Source organism: Pleurodeles waltl, chromosome 4_1, assembly GCF_031143425.1.
Source record: "Pleurodeles waltl isolate 20211129_DDA chromosome 4_1, aPleWal1.hap1.20221129, whole genome shotgun sequence".
Taxonomy (NCBI): Eukaryota; Metazoa; Chordata; class Amphibia; order Caudata; family Salamandridae; genus Pleurodeles; species Pleurodeles waltl.
The window spans coordinates 730,322,796-730,342,402 of record NC_090442.1 but is presented as its reverse complement, the minus strand read 5'-3'; the positions used below and the strand labels follow the sequence as shown (position 1 = coordinate 730,342,402).

The 19,607-nt window shown below is 47.7% G+C and overlaps 1 protein-coding gene across 1 annotated transcript in view; it reads right to left on the bottom strand.

Moving 5' to 3' along the window:
- EXOC4 (exocyst complex component 4) overlaps positions 1-19,607 on the bottom strand; it is a 1,633,445-nt gene that overhangs the window by 1,548,371 nt on the left and 65,467 nt on the right. The window contains exons 2-3 of the mRNA XM_069229316.1: positions 3,749-3,938; positions 2,240-2,434 (exon numbers count right to left, since the gene is read on the bottom strand). Coding sequence (XP_069085417.1) covers positions 2,240-2,434; positions 3,749-3,938 — 385 coding nt within the window. The remainder of the gene's footprint in view (positions 1-2,239; positions 2,435-3,748; positions 3,939-19,607) is intronic.

Here is a 19,607-nt window from a genome sequence, read left to right as displayed (position 1 = left end):
ATTTTAAAACAGCATTTTTATAACAAATGAAACTAGTGTTCAGAGTCGTTCTTTCAAAAAATTTTAAGCTGTAAAGTGTAGCTATAAAATCAACTACAAGTGGGCTCTGCCCTCCAGCTGAAGAGCATACAGCCTCAGCTCAGAGTGCTCTAAAACAATATGGTAAGCTCTCCTGGAGTCATGGATTTGAAGTCCCAGAAGACTGTTATTTTTTTAACTACTCTTGGGGGGGATGCTGCACTACCTCCAGCCCCAAACACCACTTGATCTAAAAACATCAACAAGTAGTCCTTGCAGGGCTTTATGGGGCGCTCCTTGTCTGAAGCCGTGAAATATAAATGAGGGGCCCCGGAGGCTCATTTATTATTCCTTTTTTTTTTTTTTTTTTTTTTTTTTTTAACTTTTTCTTTGGTACCCACACTGGGCACCCCCACCTTTTTATAATTTTGGAGGCTCAGGGCCCAGCTGGCTACCCAGCCACCACTACAGTGGGAGCCGGACATTTTGTAATCTTGGGTGGGCACCCGGTTCTCACCCAGAGAACCCACAATTCAGGTTTTACTGGGGGCTGCAGGGGGAACCACAAGGACCCGAAGGCCCCTGCCATGACCGTGGCGGAAGCTGGTCACTATTAATTTTTTGGTGGATGCCCACCCGGGGTACCCACATTTTAGGCTTTTCTGGGGGCCATGGGAGAGTCCCAAGGCCTCCGAGGGCCCATGCCCGATCACCAGCCAGCAACCATAGTGAGATGGTGGGAGCTGGCTCACTAACTTCGTTCCAGCCTGGTCAGGAACAGCATTTTTCACTGCTCCCGAAAGCAGGAGCAAGTTGTTTTTTCTGCCTAAAGAGTAGGGTCCCTGAGTCCGATCAGCAGCTCGACGAGGCGGGCCAAACACCATCCACCACCAAAAAAAACAAAAAACACACTTGCCCCAGGGGATAGAGTCCTTGGGGCCAAACAGTAGCCCATGGAAGGGGGCTGCACGCCCATCTCCCTAACATTCAAAATGCCCCTGGGAATGGGCCCCCAGAGCCTGATCGAGGCTTGGGGGGGGGGGGGGGGGAGCATCCCCTTCACCTTAATATAACATTATGAAATTATTGGTCTCACGGGATGGAGTCCCCAGGAATTCGCCAAGGCTTGGGGAGTATGGCTGCCTGCCCCCACCATGAGGCCTAAGAGGGAAAGGTTTCCCTACCCTCCACCCTATATTTTTTTTAAAAGCTTTGTTCTAGGACAGTGGACTGACCCCTAAAATCCCTGCCACCACATCTTTGTTGATGTGGTGGGAGCCAATCAGATCTTGTTTTAATATGTGTCAGCTCCGAGGATACTCTGCAGTGTGAAATATATATATATATTTTTTTAACCTTAATTTCTATATGTGTAAGCTTGTCTGTCAATCTGTGTGGAATAGTGTTAGAGGCTATGTTACAATTCAAAATGAAACCCAAGGAGTGTAAATCATTTCTTTTTGACTTAAGGTACACTTGTGCCTAGGCCAAATACGGAGTAGTAAGTGAGAGAGGGGGAATTTAAATAAAGGAGCTCCTACCAAATAAGCAGAAAAAGGCCAGAAATTACTTGCACACCAGTACAAAATAGGTCTTGTCAATTTTAGGTTCCATTGCCAAACGCACCTTAAAGCTGAGCAAAAGCTTGTGGCCCATGGTTAAGTCAACAGCATTCTTGGAACCGTCCACCTTTGACAGCAGTTGGGGTTTTGTCCTTAGTGCCTTAAGAAAAAAAATTCAGTGCCGCAAAGGCATGCATTTAAAGAACGGAACTTTCTCAGACAAGACACAATATCTTTGAGAATTTCAGTTGCTGAGAAGAGACAGCGGTACCGTTAGCATTGCCCGAAGTCAGTCACATGCATGAAGGAGAAAGACAACATTTATTTTTTTCCATCCAAATGCATCTGAAATGTGCAAGAAGATACCTCTTCCAAGAAGAAAAGTAATGCACTGCCAAAAAAAAAAAAGCACAGGGAGATATCTTTCCATCCGAAGCAGAGAAAGAAAAGTACTGGGCTGGAATAGTTAGTGATGCATGAAGAGGAGGCTTTGCCAGAGTATGAGAAGGACACTCTGCAGGAGGACGCTTTCTCAACTTTTTACAAGCCTTTTCCAGCCTTGCCTTTGAATTGGCAATTCCTGACCAGTTGGGAACAAATAAAGAGCAAGAATACCAAAATAAATGCAATCGTACTGAGGCTGAGCTTATCCTTCTTACCAGCATGTCGGTGGCATTCAGATAGTGCTTGCTGGCCATGCACTGCTCCAGCTTCTGAGGCACTTGTTTAATGTTCTCAATCTCATCCAGCAGATTCAGGACATGCTTATGTTCAATGCCCTCGATCCAGAGCTTACGTAACTCATCTCGTTTACAGTGTAGAAGCATCTTGCATGAGAGGAGATTCTCTTTCACCTAGAGATAACAAAAGACACAGTCAGTCAAAACATATTAAAGCACTCAGTCATGCAACTTCTGTAGTGCTACAATTTGCTGTACAACAGAAGGAAAAATAACAAACCACTGTTCAGATTTCTAGATTTGGGAAACTGCTTGCCACCTATTGGCAAGAGGCAGCTACATAAATTATTACATCTCCTTGGGTTGCAGATGGCACCTTGGTGCCTGACCACAATAACAATTGCCTCAAGTCACGGAGATCGTGTGGTTCGGTTACAAATAGCACCGACCGTCTTAACTACATCTAAAAGAGGTACGAGTAAAAAGTGATAAGCTCTTTAGATCTGGCATTAGTCAATAGCTTCTGGCAGTAGTCAACAGCTTTTAGATTTACTATTACATACACAATTACAAATACTGCCGTGGGTGCTTCAGCCAGCTCTCTGCAGCCATTGGTCTGTTGTTGTGTCATTCACATTTTTTATCGGCCCACAACCTCATACAGCCACCTGAGATAAGAGGTCAACATGTTTCAACCACTGGCTTACCTCTCCATGAGTGTCAGCATTCTGCTCTTGCACAAGAAAGGTTTACGTGCAAAAAGTAGCCCCCTTCTTCAATTTTACAAAAAGCATTCACAATCACAAACACTGCAAAGCCAAAAGTAGGCAGTCAACGCCTGACCTATTTCCTTTGCCAATGCTTGTTTTAAACCTATGATTTAAACAATTGTGCATTCAAAACAAAGCGCTGCAAGCTCTTCAGGTGTAATCAATCACTGCCTTCTCCTCCAATGATTCCAACAAGTTTATTAATTACTGACAACATTGCTTAGATTTTACACGTGAAAATTACCTCTTCAACACTAAATCAGAAACTTCCATTACATCAAATGCCCAGAAAGACAACAACAGAGATACAACTTTATGGCAATTTTGCACTGTTATTTCGTTCTTGTCTGTGGACATCATGCTTGTTGGGCGAAACAAGGATAGTGAGTGTTCTGTTAAAAAGAGGCTAATAATTAAGACAGGCAGATCCAAAGCCAATGAGCCTCAAAAGCCAGAGAAATCTGCAAAGAGAGGAATTATCACTTAAGTTACAGGAGGCAGACGCTCTGGCAGATGACACACACCCTAGGCATCTCAGAAGCACAAGCCAGCAACCATTGCCTTGTCCACTAATGAGGAAACTTTAGGCAGCCAAGAAATACCCAGAGATCAAAGAACCAGGAATGAATACATGGAGCAGGGGCTAAAATAATAGAAACGGCATGAAGATGGGTGCCACTGTACTATGTGCAAATAGTTAAACTAAGCCATATTTTACCTGCTTGATTTTGTTTCGTGAATTGGTGATTCTCTCTGTAATGCTCTGATATGTGGCAATGGCTGTAGTGAGCTCAGTGTAGTGCTGTACAATCAGCTGGTCCAGGTCGCGATCACATTTCTCATAAGCATCCTCCAGGCGTCCCTTCTCAGTCTCTCTTTCTCGGACATCATCACTAGAAGACAGGGTCCTGCCAAAATAGAAGGCACTCTCAGTTTACTTCATCAAACAGGTCATGTGAACTGGTGTTCGATATATTCTGTTTAGTATTTTCAGTTAGACTGCTGTCAATTTGGAAGCCCAGAATGGCTCAGAGTTTTAAAAAAATCTAAAACGCTTTGACGCAACCATGAGCAAGTAAGAAAGCGGGATGGGGCAGGAAAGTGGGAGGGGGCAAGCAACAACATAGGATGTGGCGTGGAGCAAGCAACAATGTGGAATGGAATGTGAGGGGGCAAGCAAGGGGACAGATAGGGATAGAGCAAGCAACAGAATGGAGCAGGGTGAGAAGGTCAAAGCAACAATACGAAGGGGGCGGATGGGTGGGAGGGTCAAGCAACAATACCAGGAGGGTGGAAGCAACAACATGGATTTGGGCAGCAGGATGAGCAGAAGTAAGAGTGGGTAGGAAGGGCTAGTCAACAACACAGAGAAGTAGGGGGTAAACAACACTACGGACAAGGAGAGCAACAACAAACAGAGGGACGGTATGAAATAGCAGAGAGAAATGGAAGGGAGCAAGCAACAACAGGTAAAGTGACAGAAGGGTGGGAGGGGCAAGCAACAACACAGAGAGGGACGAGGTAGATACAAAATGAAGGAGATTGCCTTCAAACACATACACTCTTATGGAGTGCTGCAATTAAAAGAAAACAAAAGTAGCTCTGAATGCACAAGCAGTGAAAGGACACAAATACTGGTGTCATGCTCTAGGGAGGAATGAACACACAAAGAGAAAGTGAAGCCGGCACGTGCTGACCAAAGAGAAGCAAGGAAATGAGAGTGGTGATGAAGCTAACCACTGGTAAGTAGTGGGTTGGGCCCAAGCCCACTCCAAGCTAATAAAATGTCTTACAAGCGACAGCACATGAACAATATCAGACAAGACATAAAAATACTAAAAACAGGTAAATCAATTTAACATGTTGAACCATAAAGGAGTACTTGAAAATGTTTATTACAGATTCAATCATTTTGTGAATGGCCTGTAAAAAAATGTTTTCAGAACCACTGCCTGCTCTGACAAAATGAAACTGAAACGTTTCATTTTTTCATTTTCTAATGCATCTCGTTTTCCTTTAACCCCTTCGCTGCCAGGCATTTTCCCCCTCCTGTGCCAGGCCTTTTTTTTGCTATTTGGGGCAGTTCGCGCTTAGGCCCTCATAACTTTTTGTCCCCATAAGCTAGCCAAGCCAAATTTGCATCCTTTTTTTCCAAAATCCTAGGGATTCTAGAGGTACCCAGACTTTGTGGGTTCCCCTGATGGAGGCCAAGAAATTAGCCAAAATACAGTGAAAATTTCGTTTTTTTCAAATAAATGGGAAAAAGGGGCTGCAGAAGAAGGCTTGTGTTTTTTTCCCCTGAAAATGGCATCAACAAAGGGTTTGCGGTGCTAAAATCACCAGCTTCCCAGCTTTCAGGAACAGGCAGACTTAAATCAGAAAACCCAATTTTTCAACACAATTTTGGCATTTTACTGGGACAAACCTCATTTTTACGATTTTTTGTGCTTTCAGCCTCCTTCTAGTCAGTGACAGAAATGGGCGTGAAACCAATGCTGGATCCCAGAAACCTAAACATTTCTGAAAAGTAGACAAGATTCTGAATTCAGCAAGGGGTTATTTGTGTAGATCCTACAAGGGTTTCCTACAGAAAATAACAACTGAAGAAAAAAAATATTGAAACTGAGGTGAAAAAAACAGCAATTTTTCTCTACGTTTTACTCTGTAACTTTTTCCTGCAATGTCAGATTTTTTAAAGCAATATACCGTAACGTCTGCTGGACTCTTCTGGTTGCGGGGCTATATAGGGCTTGTAGGTTCATCAAAAGCCCTAGGCACCCAGAGCCAATAAATGAGCTGCACCCTGCAGTGGTTTTTCATTCTATACCGGGTATACAGCAATACATTTGCTGAAATATTAAGAGTGAAAAATAGCTATCAAGAAAACCTTTGTATTTCCAAAATGGGCACAAGATAAGGTGTTGAGGAGCAGTGGTTATTTGCACATCTCTGAATTCCGGGGTATGCTCATACCAGCATGTGAATTACAGGGCATTTCTCAAATAGACGTCTTTTTTACGTACTCTCTTATATTTGGAAGGACAAAATGTAGAGAAAGACAAGGGGCAATAACACTTGTTTTGCTATTCTATGTTCCCCCAAATCTCCCGTTAAAAATGATACCTCACTTGTGTGGGTAGGCCTAGCGCCCGCGACAGGAAATGCCCCAAAACACAACGTGGACACATCCCATTTTTTGACAGAAAACAGAGGTGTTTTTTGCAAAGTGCCTACCTGTAGATTTTGGCCTCTAGCTCAGCCGGCACCTAGGGAAACCTACCAAACCTGTGCATTTTTGAAAACTAGAGACCTAGGGGATTCCAAGATGGGGTGACTTGTGGTGCTCTGACCAGGTTCTGTTACCCAGAATCCTTTGCAAACCTCAAAATGTGGCAAAAAAAAAACACATTTTCCTCACATTTCGGTGACAGAAAGTTCTGGAATCTGAGAGGAGCCACAAATTTCCTTCCACCCAGCGTTCCCCCCAAGTCTCCCAATAAAAATGATACCTCACTTGTGTGGGTAGGCCTAGCGCCCACGAAAGTTAATGGCCCAAAACACAACGTGGACCCATCACATTTTTTCACAGAAAACAGAGGTGTTTTTTTTTACAAAGTGCCTACCTGTGGAGTTTGGCCTCTAGCTCAGCCGGCCCCAGGGGTGGCAGAAATGGCCTAAAATAAATATGCCCCTCCTACCCCCCTGGGGAGCGACCCTTGCCTATGGGGTCGCTCCGCCTGCGTGACATTGGCGCAAAAAAAAAGATCCCCGGTGCCTAGTTGTTTCTGCCCCCAAGGGGGCATCAGAAATGGTCTAAATACAATTTGCCCCCCAGGGGAGCGACCCTTGCCTAATGGGTCGCTCCCCATCTCTAAAAAAAAAAAAAAAAAAAAAAAAAAAAAAATTTGCCCTGGCGCCTAGAGGTTTCTGGGGGGGGGCAGAAATGGCCTAAAATAAATGTGCCCCCCCACCCTTCCAACCCCCTTCCCCCGGGAGCGACCCTTGCCTACGGGGTCGTCCCCTTGCGTGACATTGGCACAAAAAAAACAATCCCCAGTGCCTAGTGGTTTCTGCCCCCCTTGGGGGCAGATTGACCTAAAATCAGCCGATCTGCCCCCAAGGGGGGGCAGAAATGGTCTAAATACAATTTGCCCCCCAGGGGAGCGACCCTTGCCTAAACGGTCGCTCACCATCTGTAAAACAACAACAACAAAATCCCCGGTGCCTAGTGGTTTCTGACCCCTAGGGGGGCAGATCGGCCTAATTAAAATAGGCCAATCTGCCCCCAAGGGGGGCAGAAATGGCCTAAATGTAATTTGCCCCCTAGGGGAGCGACCCTTGCCTAAGGGGTCGCTCCCCGCCTCTTAAAAAAAAAAAAAAACATAAACAAACTAAATTATCTCTGGTGCCTAGAGGTTTCTGCCCCCGGGGAGGGGGTGGGGAGATGTTCAGAAAAGGCCTTAAAAAAAATGTCCCCCCTGGAACCGACCCTTGCCCAAGGGGTCGCTCCCTTATGCCAGTTTCCAAATCAAACTAAAATCCCTGGTGTCTAGTGGGCGTTTCAAAAGCCGGATTGCTTTGAAATGCTGAGAGAGACTTCAAAGGGAAGGAATTACATTTCCTTCCCTTTGAAGTCTCTCCGGGCCTCCTCCACGTGATCGGAAGAGAAATGCAAAGCGTGCTGGAAGCATCAAGCGCAAAGGACGAGGCCTCTGTGACAGCGCTGACATCCCAGTGGGGGGGTGGGGGGGATTGGGGGTGGAAGGGGAAGGGATTCCCCTTCCATCCACGACTGGGAGGTGTGGGTGGGGGCACATGGGGGGAGCGCTAGCAGCTCCCCCCGGTTCCCGGGTGCAGGACAAGGTGATCTCGTCCAAGGCACCGTAGGGGTTAAGGAAAACGGGCTGCATTACAACAACAAAAAAAACTGCTTTATTTAAAAGCAGTCACAGACATGGTGGTCTGCTGTCTCCAGCAGGCCACCATCCCTGTGACTGCTGGGAGTCGCAAGGGGGTCGCAAATTGCGACCCACCTCATTAATATTAATGAGGTGGGCCTTTGCAACCCCCTTGCGAGTCGCAGATGGTGTCAGGGACACCATCCTGCATCCTGAATTGCAACTCGCAAATTGCGAGTCGCTCTGACTCGCAATGTGGGAGTCGCAATTCAGGACATTCGTACATCTGGCCCTAGGGGAGGTCTACAGTGACAGCAAAAACGTTTTTTTTTTCACTTGGTGTGCATCACTCTGTGCAGTATTCACGGTCAGACAAGACTGGATTCAATTAAGCACGGACCCTTTGCATCAGTTTTTAATTTGGTGATCTGACATATGTACCAAGAGGTCACACTGCAAAATGTCCAGTTGCAGGAAGTTGCAGAACGACTTGCATAACAATTATTAGTTAGGCAGGTCGTTATTTGCGACTTCTCGTGATTAGCTACAATACAGGGATAGTGGCTTGCAGGGAACAACAGATCCCTGTGTTTGTATTCCGAAATGTTCCTTTTTTTTTTTTGTTTAGCACCCCGGGCTCCCTAAAGGAACAGATATGGCTTTAAAAAAGATAGTTTTCAATGTTTGACTACAAAGCTAAAGTGAAATGCGGCTGTGACTGCACCTTACTTGGTGGTTTAAAACTAATATAAATTTGTTATAAAAAACAAATTTCAGTTTGGGAAAACTTCAGTGGTAGCGATTATCCTTGTGAACACCAATACCATTCATAAACAGGAAGGTGTGGTGTCAATAGTGGCCGGCAATATATTGATTGCGGCCTCAAACCACTTATACAAGTAACACTAAATAACAATTTATTCTACCCAGAAGGAACTGGGTTGGATGTTGTGGTACAGGTCGGGAGAGCTGGCACAAGATCAACTGACTGGCGGGCATGAGCATGGCGTAAGCCATGTAGCAAGAAGTTCATCAGTAAGGTCCTTATTAAATGTTAATAGCTTCGGAAGCTGGCACTGGTGGAAGACTCTCAGTCAATGCATTTGCTTTCGTCTCTATAGTGCTTAACAGGAATTCTCGTGCTTCAGCTGCACTTCATATCACCACTACAAACAAACTGCTGTGCAGCATGGCTAAAATTAAATTGATCAAAAAAGCGCTATGACGCAGCTGGCGTTGTGTCATTGCTCTTCCACCCCAAAATAAGAAGAGCTATCAACCATGGGCAAGCAAGAACAACAACACGGAAAAGTGATGCGTGAAAGGAGAAAGAAGAAACCCATGTTAAAAAAAAGAAAATCTTCAACCAAAGCCAAATAAGCAGACACTAATTTGATGTAATCAATCTGAGTTTGGTCCATGTGTCAGAGAAAGGAATGGAAGTGACACATGGCCTCTGCTGGGCATTTAGGAAGCAGCAAAGCAAAGTGACACAGACTAACAAATTGTAAGCAAAGGCGGGTTGCAAGCCCTATATTGTATACAAGTGTCTCGCTAGCAAGAGGATGTACTCATGTGCTGTCGCAGGCTCAACCCTAAATAGCATGAATCCTCTGTTTATACTGCCATTGGAGAAGCGATTTCGGACAGTTGGTGCTGCTACAGAAGGGACCGGATCAGACCTTGGCACGGGTACAGAGACCAGTGCCCAGTACCAGCTCCGCAGGGGCAATTGGCATAAGGGGGGGACCTGGCAGCAGAAATCCGAATGGAGACATCCTCAGCTCCATACAGCCTGATGGGATGCCAGAAGGAGCCCGAAGCGCAACAAAGATTTGCAGTATGGCTTCTTTAAAGGCATCTATTTGATGCAGCATCAACATCAGGATACATCAGGACCAAATATGGCATTGGTTCACAGCCAGGAGACATGGAGGGCTGTGATCTGTTCATGATGCACTTGTGCCTTCTCACTAGAAACTTAGAGTGGCAAGAAAAGGGTTTGTTTTAGCTTTCGAGAATGGCACGTGTGTCTAGACTTCAACTTATTGGAAGATTTCAACAGGGAAGTGGATTAATCGAAGAAACGGACACAAGGCCAGAACTGGGGCCCGGTCTGTGACTTGGAGCGGGAACATCATCCATGTTTCAACCACGACTTCTTGTGTTCAGCAACGTAGAGTTTTACCTCCCAATCTCAAACTGCCTTGAGATGCAGGAGGGCACAAATGTCATACAACCTGAAGTCATGCCCAGAGATTAAACGAACAAGTTACTTACTTTCGGTAATGCATTATCTGGTAGAGATTATGGCCATCATTAGAAGTATATGGATGGTGGACGCCGCCTGCCAAACTCATTCAAAGGAAGACCGCCACACCGGTCTTCCGCCCGCCGGCCCTATTACGAGTTCCCAGCTGGTCCAATGGGCAGAAACAGCGTTTCTGCCCACCGACTCAGCAGGGAACAGGACCTTAACATTGACGCCGGCTCATAATTGAGCCAGCAGCAATGTGACGGTGCTTAGGGTGCGACAGCACCCATCGTGCTTTTCACTGTCCATAATTCAGGCAGTGAAAAGTGTGACCGGCTGTCCATGGGGGCCCCTGCACTGCCCATAACAAGTGCATGGGCAGTGCAGGGGTGCCCATGGGGGCCCTCCACTCCTTTTCTGCCAGCCTTTGCATGGCTCGTCATCCCCAGGGCAGCGCTGAAACAGCACTAACCTGGCGGATTGAAACCACCGGCACTGCTAAGGCCACAATAGGGCAGTCGTACTGCCCCTTTCGGTGGCGGTTTGAGCACCACCACGAGTCTGGCGGTCTATGGACCTCCAGACTCGTAATGAGGCCCTACATCTAGCTGCAGATTCCTTACCTTTGAATTTCCCAGGTGTCAGACTGGATCCGGAAACGTTTGTATGAGCAGTACCGCTGCACGCCGTTAGGTAGCTTTGTTTGGTTCCTCCTGTCAGCGGCATACAAAGGCGCCACCCAGGCATGCGGACGTCAGTTACTTTTCACTACTTTCCAGACCAGGAGTGCAAAGTGCATGGAGTGAACTGACGAATGTGTGTCCAAACGAGGGCCTTGAAAGGAATTAACCCCAGCCCAAGAAATCTGTTCACAGAGTGAGATTGGTGGGTGTAAGGAATTTGTAGCTAGATATAATTTCTACCTGATAATGCGTTACCCAAGGTAAGTAACTTGTTCATCTGATAGAGACTTCTTGCTGCAGATTCCTTACCTTTGAATAGATATTCAAAACATATCCGCCTGGTAGTGGGTTGTGGAAAGATTTAGTAAACTAGGAAGTCCTGCAGGAACAAATGGGCGAAAAGCCCACCCATATGAACCTGTCTAGGAAGCAGAGTCTGACAAATGTGTGCAGGGACACCAACGTTGCTGCCTGGCACATATCCAGGACAGGGCATAAAACGAGCTAACGCCGTGGTCGCATTTTTCCTATGGTGGAATGGGCCCTCAATCCCTCCTGAGGCTGCTTTTTAGCAGGGCGTAGCAGATCTTGATACAGAGATCAACCAAGTGCGGAACAGTTTGTTTCTGTACTGCCCTACCTTTTTTAGCTCCTACATAGCCCACAAAGAGGTGGTCGTCCACTCAGAACTCTTTTGTGTGGTCAAGGTAGAACAACAACGGTCTTTTTGGGTCCAGACGGTGGAGTCACTTCTCTTCTTTGGGGATTAAATCTCTTTTTTGAAAAGTTTTATAAAAGTTATACAACAGCACCATCTAAAACAACAGGCAGGTGGGGTGAGAATATATATAACAAAAAGAAGTAGGGAATCAGGGAGAACGAGACAAACAGCCCCACACCTGTAGACAATCATTAGCGAAGAGCCTGCTCATCGACTACCCCTTGTGGGCAAACCTATAGCCCCTAAGCAGTATTCGCTGTCTCAGTCGGGCATGTCTGAACTAGTCAAACGTAGGACGCTTAAGTAATGGGGACACGTCAGTTCCCTGAATAGGAGAGAGAGATAGGAAATACAGGGATCCCATGTTTTATCAAAAGTGGGCAGGGCTCCAATAGCCACCGCCTTCAGTTTCTCCATTTGCAGTATGTCCCATAGCTTCATAGCCAGTCTCCATGAGTGGGGATCACCTCAGAACCCCATCAGGTTAATGGCTCTACCTTTCGGAGCTTTGAGGTGGTATGTTGCAGATTTGGATCTAATAGGATGTAACTAGGACAGCATGGTATTGTGTCATAGACCTCATCAATGGTGTTCAGGATGTTGTCCCAAAAGGGGGCTATTTGGGGGGAAATGCCACAAAATATGTTAGTGTACCCTGCTGTCTACACTGTTGCCAAAACCGATCGGTGGTGTCCTTCTGCCATCTGGTTACCCTTGCTGGCATGAAGTACCAGTAGTACACTATTTTCAGAAATAATTCTTTGGTGTTCATATTGCGGGCCGTCACTCCTGCACGATGTAGCACATCTCGCCATTCCCTATCTGTAAAGGAACGACCACATTCAGCTTCCCATCTACACTTGTGGGTGTCTGCAGAAGCAGTGGTGGTGTAATCAAAAATCCATAAATGTCAGAGATACACCTCTTATCATTCATGCATGTTAACAACCATTCTCAAAGGGATGAAGGGGCCTACCCACAAGTGGTCGAATTGTTGGAGAGGACACCTAGTGCCGCATCGCCAGATATTGCTAACAGACTGCTTGCGGTAGGTCATTAGCCAATTGGAGCTGGATCTCTAATTCTTTTACAGTTGAAGTCCTTCTAGAACTCGAATGAGGACCCGGTAAGTGCCTGGGGGAAATCTGGATTGCTGATAATCTGTGTTTGCGAAGATATGGGGAAAGACAGATCTTTACAGGTCTGCACCTTGTCCCAGACGTCCAACGTGGTTTGCAGGAAGGGAGAGTCAAAGACCCGTGGGGAGTGATGTGCCAGAGGGAGCCAGGGAACCCTTCAAATATGTTGTCCTGCCACTGCCTGATCAATAAAGCACCAGTGTTTCCCAGTGCTCGCATGGGACCATTCCACCAAGTAGAGCAGTTGGGCAGTCTGGTAGTAACCAACCAAATGAGGGACCCCCCAATCCTCTCTTCAACTGTTGCAAGTAGGCCTGTGCCTGCGCCATTCTCATCTTTTTCCCAGTCCAGATGAATTCCCATATCAGCCTTTGTATAGTATCAAGTACCTTGGGTGGGGGTTGTAATGGCAGAGTCTGCATTATGAACAGCGCTTTGGGAAAGAGTGTCATCTTTATAGCTGCCACTCGGCCCAGCCAAGAGAGACCATAGCCTATCCACTTGGCCAAAGCTCCACGAGCCTCACTCAACAGAGAGGTATAATTATATTCAACTGTACTTGCTGGGGTGGTGTGAATTTGTAAGCCTACACTGTTTGTGTGGGCCATGTAAAGGGCAGGATGGGCTTCAGTGCCTCCACCTCCGTCACTGTCAAGTTGAGGATGGAACATTTAGACAAACTGGCCTTGAATCCAGCCACACTTCCAAAGGACCTCAGTTCCTCCAACACTGCTAAGAGCGATCTATTTAGTTGTGTCGAATAGAGCAGAACATCATCTGCGTACGGTGCTATTTTGTGGGATTGACCCCGCCCCAATAGGGAGACCACTAAGATTCTGATTTTTACATATACGCTCAGCGAAAGGGTTCCATATAGAGGGCAAACAGTAATGGTGACAGTGGGCAGCCCTGCCTGGTCCCCCAGGCGATCGGAAAGGATGAGGATAGGCCGCCATTAACGCTCACTCTGGCCTGAGGGAGAGTGTAATTATACTGTATCCATTTGCAAAATCTCACCCTCAAACCATAGCGGGGAAGGACCGCAAACAGAAAGTCCCAGTGGACCCGATCGAAGGCTTTCTCCGCATCAATAGAGAGTAACAACGATGGAATGTAGGGCCAATGCACCTTGTCTAAAAGATGACAAAGCCTCCTAGTATTGTCGGCATAGATTCTCTCAAGAATAAACCTGGTTTGGTCTGGATCGATCAAACCCTGCATGTAGGGGCCAAGCCTGTTCACTAAGATGCCAGTTAAAACTTTGGATCCATATTCAAAAACCTTATAGGCTGATAGGACAAGCAAAGGGCAGGATCCTTTCCGGGCTTTGGAATAACCGTAATCGTGCACAATTGCACTGGTGGGGTAAGTGTTCCGTAATAGCAAAGTCATTAAATAGCTGTGGCAACACTGGGGCCAAGAAGTCACCAAAATTTTTCGCTTCCACGTGGAGAGGAGTTGTATAGCCAGTAAAACTTCAGTGGGGGTGATATCTTTATCCAATGCTTTAGTTATCAGCTGGGAGATTCGGGACAAGGGCATTGAGTCCAGGTATCCAGTGATTACCTCTGCTTCCAGTTACTCCCCTGTATAGAGGGAGGCATAAAATGTCTTAAATTCCTTCAAGATCAGGCCATCATTATTCGTGACACCGCCCTTCCGGGTCTAAATCGCATTCACCCGGCGTTACGCTGCTGGTGCACAGAGTCGGTGGGCCAGGAGTCGTCCTGCATTATTCCCCCCCCCACATAGTACAGTTGTTTGGTACGCAACAGAGCACGTTCTGCCCTGTCAATTTCTAAGGCCTTCAGTTGTTTACTAGTCAACGCAAGCGGTCTCCTAGTTTCAGTAGCACCCGTTCCCCTATGCCTCCACTCCAATTGTTTAATCTTGGCCTCCACTTGCCGATGCTTCTCATTCTGGAGGGCATTACCGCGTGCCACAGTGGCTATAAATTGGTCCCTTACCACCACTTTCAAGGCTTCCCAGACCCCTACCACTGAGGTCTCTGGTATGTTATTGATGTCCAAATAAGATCTAATCGTGCTCCCTCATTTCTGTGCACACATCAGCATATACAAGGAGTTTGTGTTGAGTTGCCATAACCTAAGACCTTGTCTCAGGCCCGTATTGTGATTTGCAGTGTAATCGGAGCATGATCGGAAAGAGATGCCACCCCAATCTTTGTCTGCGTGATTGTGTGTAGGAGACCCAGGGTGGCTAAGAGGAGGTCTAGTCTCACATATGTCTGATGTGCAGCTGAGAAAAATGTGTATTCTCTGTGTGTCGGGTTGTGGGCACTCTAAACATCCATTAACCCTCCCTCCTTTAGCCAGTGTCGAAAGCCCATAGAGTAAGCCTCTGTCTGCCCATATCGTTGTGTCAGTCTGTCCACTAGGGTATCGGGGACCACACTGAAGTCACCCCCTATAAGAATGTCCATGTCCGAAGTAACAAGCACTTGCCCAATGGCCTTTCTAAGGAACTCCTTCTGATGGTCATTAAGGCCATAAATACAAGCCCCCGTAATTTTATATCCATGTATGTGCAAGGAAATGAGCCTCCCGTTCATCTCCATCTGGGTACCCTGCACCTTTCTGGGACAATGTGTAGCTAATAAAATTGCCACCCCCGCCCGCTACCCAGGTCCTGACGAATGATACTGTCGATCGAACCAGCGCATTCTCAGCTGCTTCCAGTCTGTTCGCATCAGGTGTGATTCTTGTATCAAACATAAGCCACATTTGGATTCTGTGAGCAGCAAGAGCAGAGCTCACCTCTTCATTGGGGCATTAAGGCCTCTAACATTGAGTTTATTTACTTTAATAGGCATGCATGGGGGTTAAGATAGAGTGGGAGTGCAGTCGGGGGCCCAGTCTGTATCTAAATAAGTCAGCTACTAGCAGTGCCAGTGGTGACACCAAAAAGTGAGGTGCGACAGGTATAGTAAACTGAAAAACAAATAGAACAAATAGAAAGCCAGAAACTGAACCAGTTCCCTGCTTGGGAACTACACAAGGTCTGTCAGCAGGGGGGAGGGCTTGGGGAGGGTAACATCCTACTGTAACAGGTCGTTCTTCTTCCCACCGTTATCCTCCAAGTTGGGAGCTCTGCCCCAATCTTGTCTGTTCTCCTGCTTCTGGCCGCCGAAGGCCGCTCATCACCATCTAGTAAGTCCTGCCCAGGAGGCTTCCTTATTTGGGGGGGAAGGGGAGATAGGAGAGGGTGATCACATCCGTCATCATCCCCACCACCCCCCACCTCCCCAAGCCCACCCATCCCCACGGGGCATTAAGAACCTGCTTCTGTCTCAGAGACACTCTCCTGGTGCTGCAAGCTGCGTTGCATAATCATCCTCTTCTACCTGCTCTCCTTCTCGGATGGTTTATGGGCTTTCACATTCGCTGTCGAGCTGCACGCCCACAGCCCCCAACGGCAGCTCGCGAAGCCTTGTCCTGATCCTTCGAAGGCAGTCCACCCTGTCCTACGGTCATATTTAGGAGAGCTTCCGCCTCCTCCAATGTGTGGATAATGCACATCTCATTATGCCAAACAAAGTGTATATAGAAGGGGTGGCCCCACTTATATGTTCCTCTCTCTTGGAGCGTGGCCGTGACAGGTCGAAGGGCACGACGGTGCTGCAATGTTAGTGAGGAGAGACCCTGATACAAATTTATTTTGTGGCCCTCAAAGTCAATTGCGTTCGGGTCACACACCACTGCTAAAATTTGTTCTCTCTGTTTGTAGTAATGGAAGCACGTGGGTATGTCCTGTGCTTGACCTGGGGTTTGAGATGAACGACCTGTCCTATGTGTGTGGTCCAATATTATCTCCTGATCTTTGAGCACAGGTGCAAACTGCCGAAACAGGCGGATCACAAAGTCCTCCAGGGACCCCGGCGTCGCCTGTGTTGGTACTCCCCTAATGCGGATGCTGGAGCGCCGTGACCTATTCTCTAAATCTTCAAGTCTATAATAAAGTTCACGATTACTACCATAGAGGAGAAGAATTTCTTGCCTGTGGTGGTCTAATTCTTCTTCTTGAGCATTATGAGCGCGCACCACCATGTCAACTCACTGATCCAGCTCCGAAACACCACTCTTAAGTTCCTTAGCCGTGGTCGCTATCTCCTACTTACGCGCAGCAAGGTCCTCTCTAAGCACCAAAAAAATAAGTGCTCTAGGAAACATTTTGTTATCGGGGTGGTGTCTTCCTCCACCTGTTCACCACTGCTTGACCCTCCCTGCCGTCAGTTGCAGATCCCTGGGGGGTCCTGTTTTTTTTTTGCTGTGATTTTTGCAGAGCGCTCTTTCAGGTTGCCCTCTTTCTTGCCATGTCTTTGTGTCGCGTGGTTGTTAAGATGAGGACGGGTGCTCCCTCTGCATCAAGAACTGTGCGACCACCCACACAGATCCTCCCCCCAATCTCTCTGCCGGTCCACAGGTTCGCGGCTACCATCAAGGGCCACTCCGCTTTGCAGCTGTCACATTCAGGATGTTCTCCCCCTCTTTATGCACCACTCACCCGCCTCCCTAAGGGTGCCTTCTCAGGCCCTGCACGCTCTCAGGGGGTTGCCAGCTCTTGTGTCCAGAACACCAGACAAGCACTCCATGGCGTAACCACCACTAGGGGGCCTCCCATCCCTCTATGAATCGTCCAGCTTCAAGTTCCTCTTCCACAGGGAGGGTTCCTGAAGTGATCTCCCTGTGACTCCAGGAGCTCCTCGGCCCCCCCCACAGCCCACCCAACTCAGCGGCTGTGCACTTTCTCACCACCACTGTTGTCAGACCTGCCAGTGCCGGGCCCCTTCGTGGCTTCACCTAGGTCCAAACACCTCGTCCCCGGGTCCACCCATCTCTCCTCCAGACTCACCCCAGGCGAAGATTACCTCTAGTTGTGCCTCCACCGCTCCTAGCTGCTCCAATGCCTTTCTCCTCTTTTCAGGGGTGCCCTTTCAGACCCCACCAGCTCAGGGCCTCCATCTCAGGAAAAGAGGCAGGGCAAGCGCTGCACTTCTCATATGGGCCCGTGGCGCAACCCCCTTGCTGCACCAGTTCTCCGGCTTCTTCATTGCCCCCAGCCTACAAGCACTACACTCACACTGTGCCAGTGGGGGGGCGCGGCAGACCCCCTTTCTATGCTGCTCGGGCCGCCCTGTAGTTCCTCTCCCGCCTGACACCAACCTCAAACAGCTCCAACCACATCCTCCTCCAGCAAATCACGCTGCTGCCATTTTGTCCAGGGGCCGCCGACGGCTTCAGGTCTGCCACGCACTGATCCTCCTGCCTCGCTGGCTTCAAACGGGCATCTCACTATCCTCAGGACCTCTGAAGGTGCCTCTCCGGAACAAGAGGTGTTTTGCGCGGCTCCAGCCGCTCCCGGCCTGTGTCTGGTGGCAGAGCTCCACAACAGCACTTCTATTCCGCCGCCATCTCAGCTCCTTCCCACTCCTCTTCTTTAGAGGGATGTGGAGGAGCGTTAAGGGTAGGTAGGGTGACACTTTGTCCCAAATTAAATGGGGCACCACTTTTGGGAGGAAAGAGACCCGGGTACGAAGCACCACTTTGTCAGGGAACACAGTAAGATAGGGAGGCTTTGATGATAAAGCCTGCAGCTCACTCACCCTCCAGGCAGATGTTATTGCCACTAGAAAGACTGTCTTGATGGTACACTGCCGGACGGAACAACTTTGCAGTTGCTTGAAGGGAACACACATGAGGTATGTGAGAACCAAATTAAGATTCCACTGAGGCATGATAAAGGGAGTAGGAAATAACATTTATATAAGCCCTTCGAGAAAACTATTTACAATAGGGAATTTAAATGAAGAGTAGAATATCTGAGAGAGAGGCAGAAAGAGGGTCGATAAACTTTGCTGTACAATATTTTACTTTTTTTTTTTTACATTGGCAGGTGTATAGCATTTTAGTGGAGGAACACCTGCCAAGATAACGTTATAGACTTTGGGAGGAAATCAAAAGCTATCAACTGTTGCTGATCAGTCTCCACGCAAGGAATCAGAGAGTTGACAGGATTGGGTGGAGAACCCTCCTCTGCTGCTGCAACAGAAGATCCACACGAAAAGGCAACCTGATTGGAGGTCTGACGCTCATTTTCAGAAGCTTGAGATACCAGACTCTCTGTGCCCAGTCTGGAGCCGCAAGGATAAATTGGGCTCAGTCGTTCCTGATCTTCTTGAGAAGTCTTATCGATGGAAAGGCGTACAGAAGGCCGCAACTCGACTCAAGACGAAAAGCGTTTGAGTGATAGCCGCCTTGGAAACTCCAACACGCAATACTGCTGACATTGCTTGTTCTCTGCTGAGACGAACAGATCTAACCAAAGCTCTCACCACTGCTGAAAGAGACCTTGCGCCACCTCCAAACTGAGACGCCACTAGTGATCTGCTAAGCATCGATGGCTGAGATTATCCGCCCTGGCATTTAGGGAACCTGCCAGGTGTTGTTCCAGCCATGTCCAGAGACACAGGGCCCCTTGACAAAGTGTTCACAACCCCACCCCGCCCTGCTGGTTACAGTACCACATGACAGTGGTGCTGTCTGTGAGCACTTGCACTAATTTCCCTTTGACAGAGGGAAGAAATGCTTTCAATGCTAACCCAATCGCACTGAGCTCCAGCAAGTTGATTCAGAGTCTGGATTCCGCCGGAGACCAGAGTCCTCTGACCTCCACCTCTCCCAGATGGCTACACCATCAAAGAAGTGACACATCTGTCACTACTGTCAGGTCTGGTTGGAGAAGGAAGAGGAGTCTGTCTTTGAACTAATTGTGGTTCATCAGCCACCACTGCAGGTCTTTTGCAGTTCCCTCTGAGATCTCAACCACAGAGAAATTTCCCTGATGCTGTACCCACTGGAACTT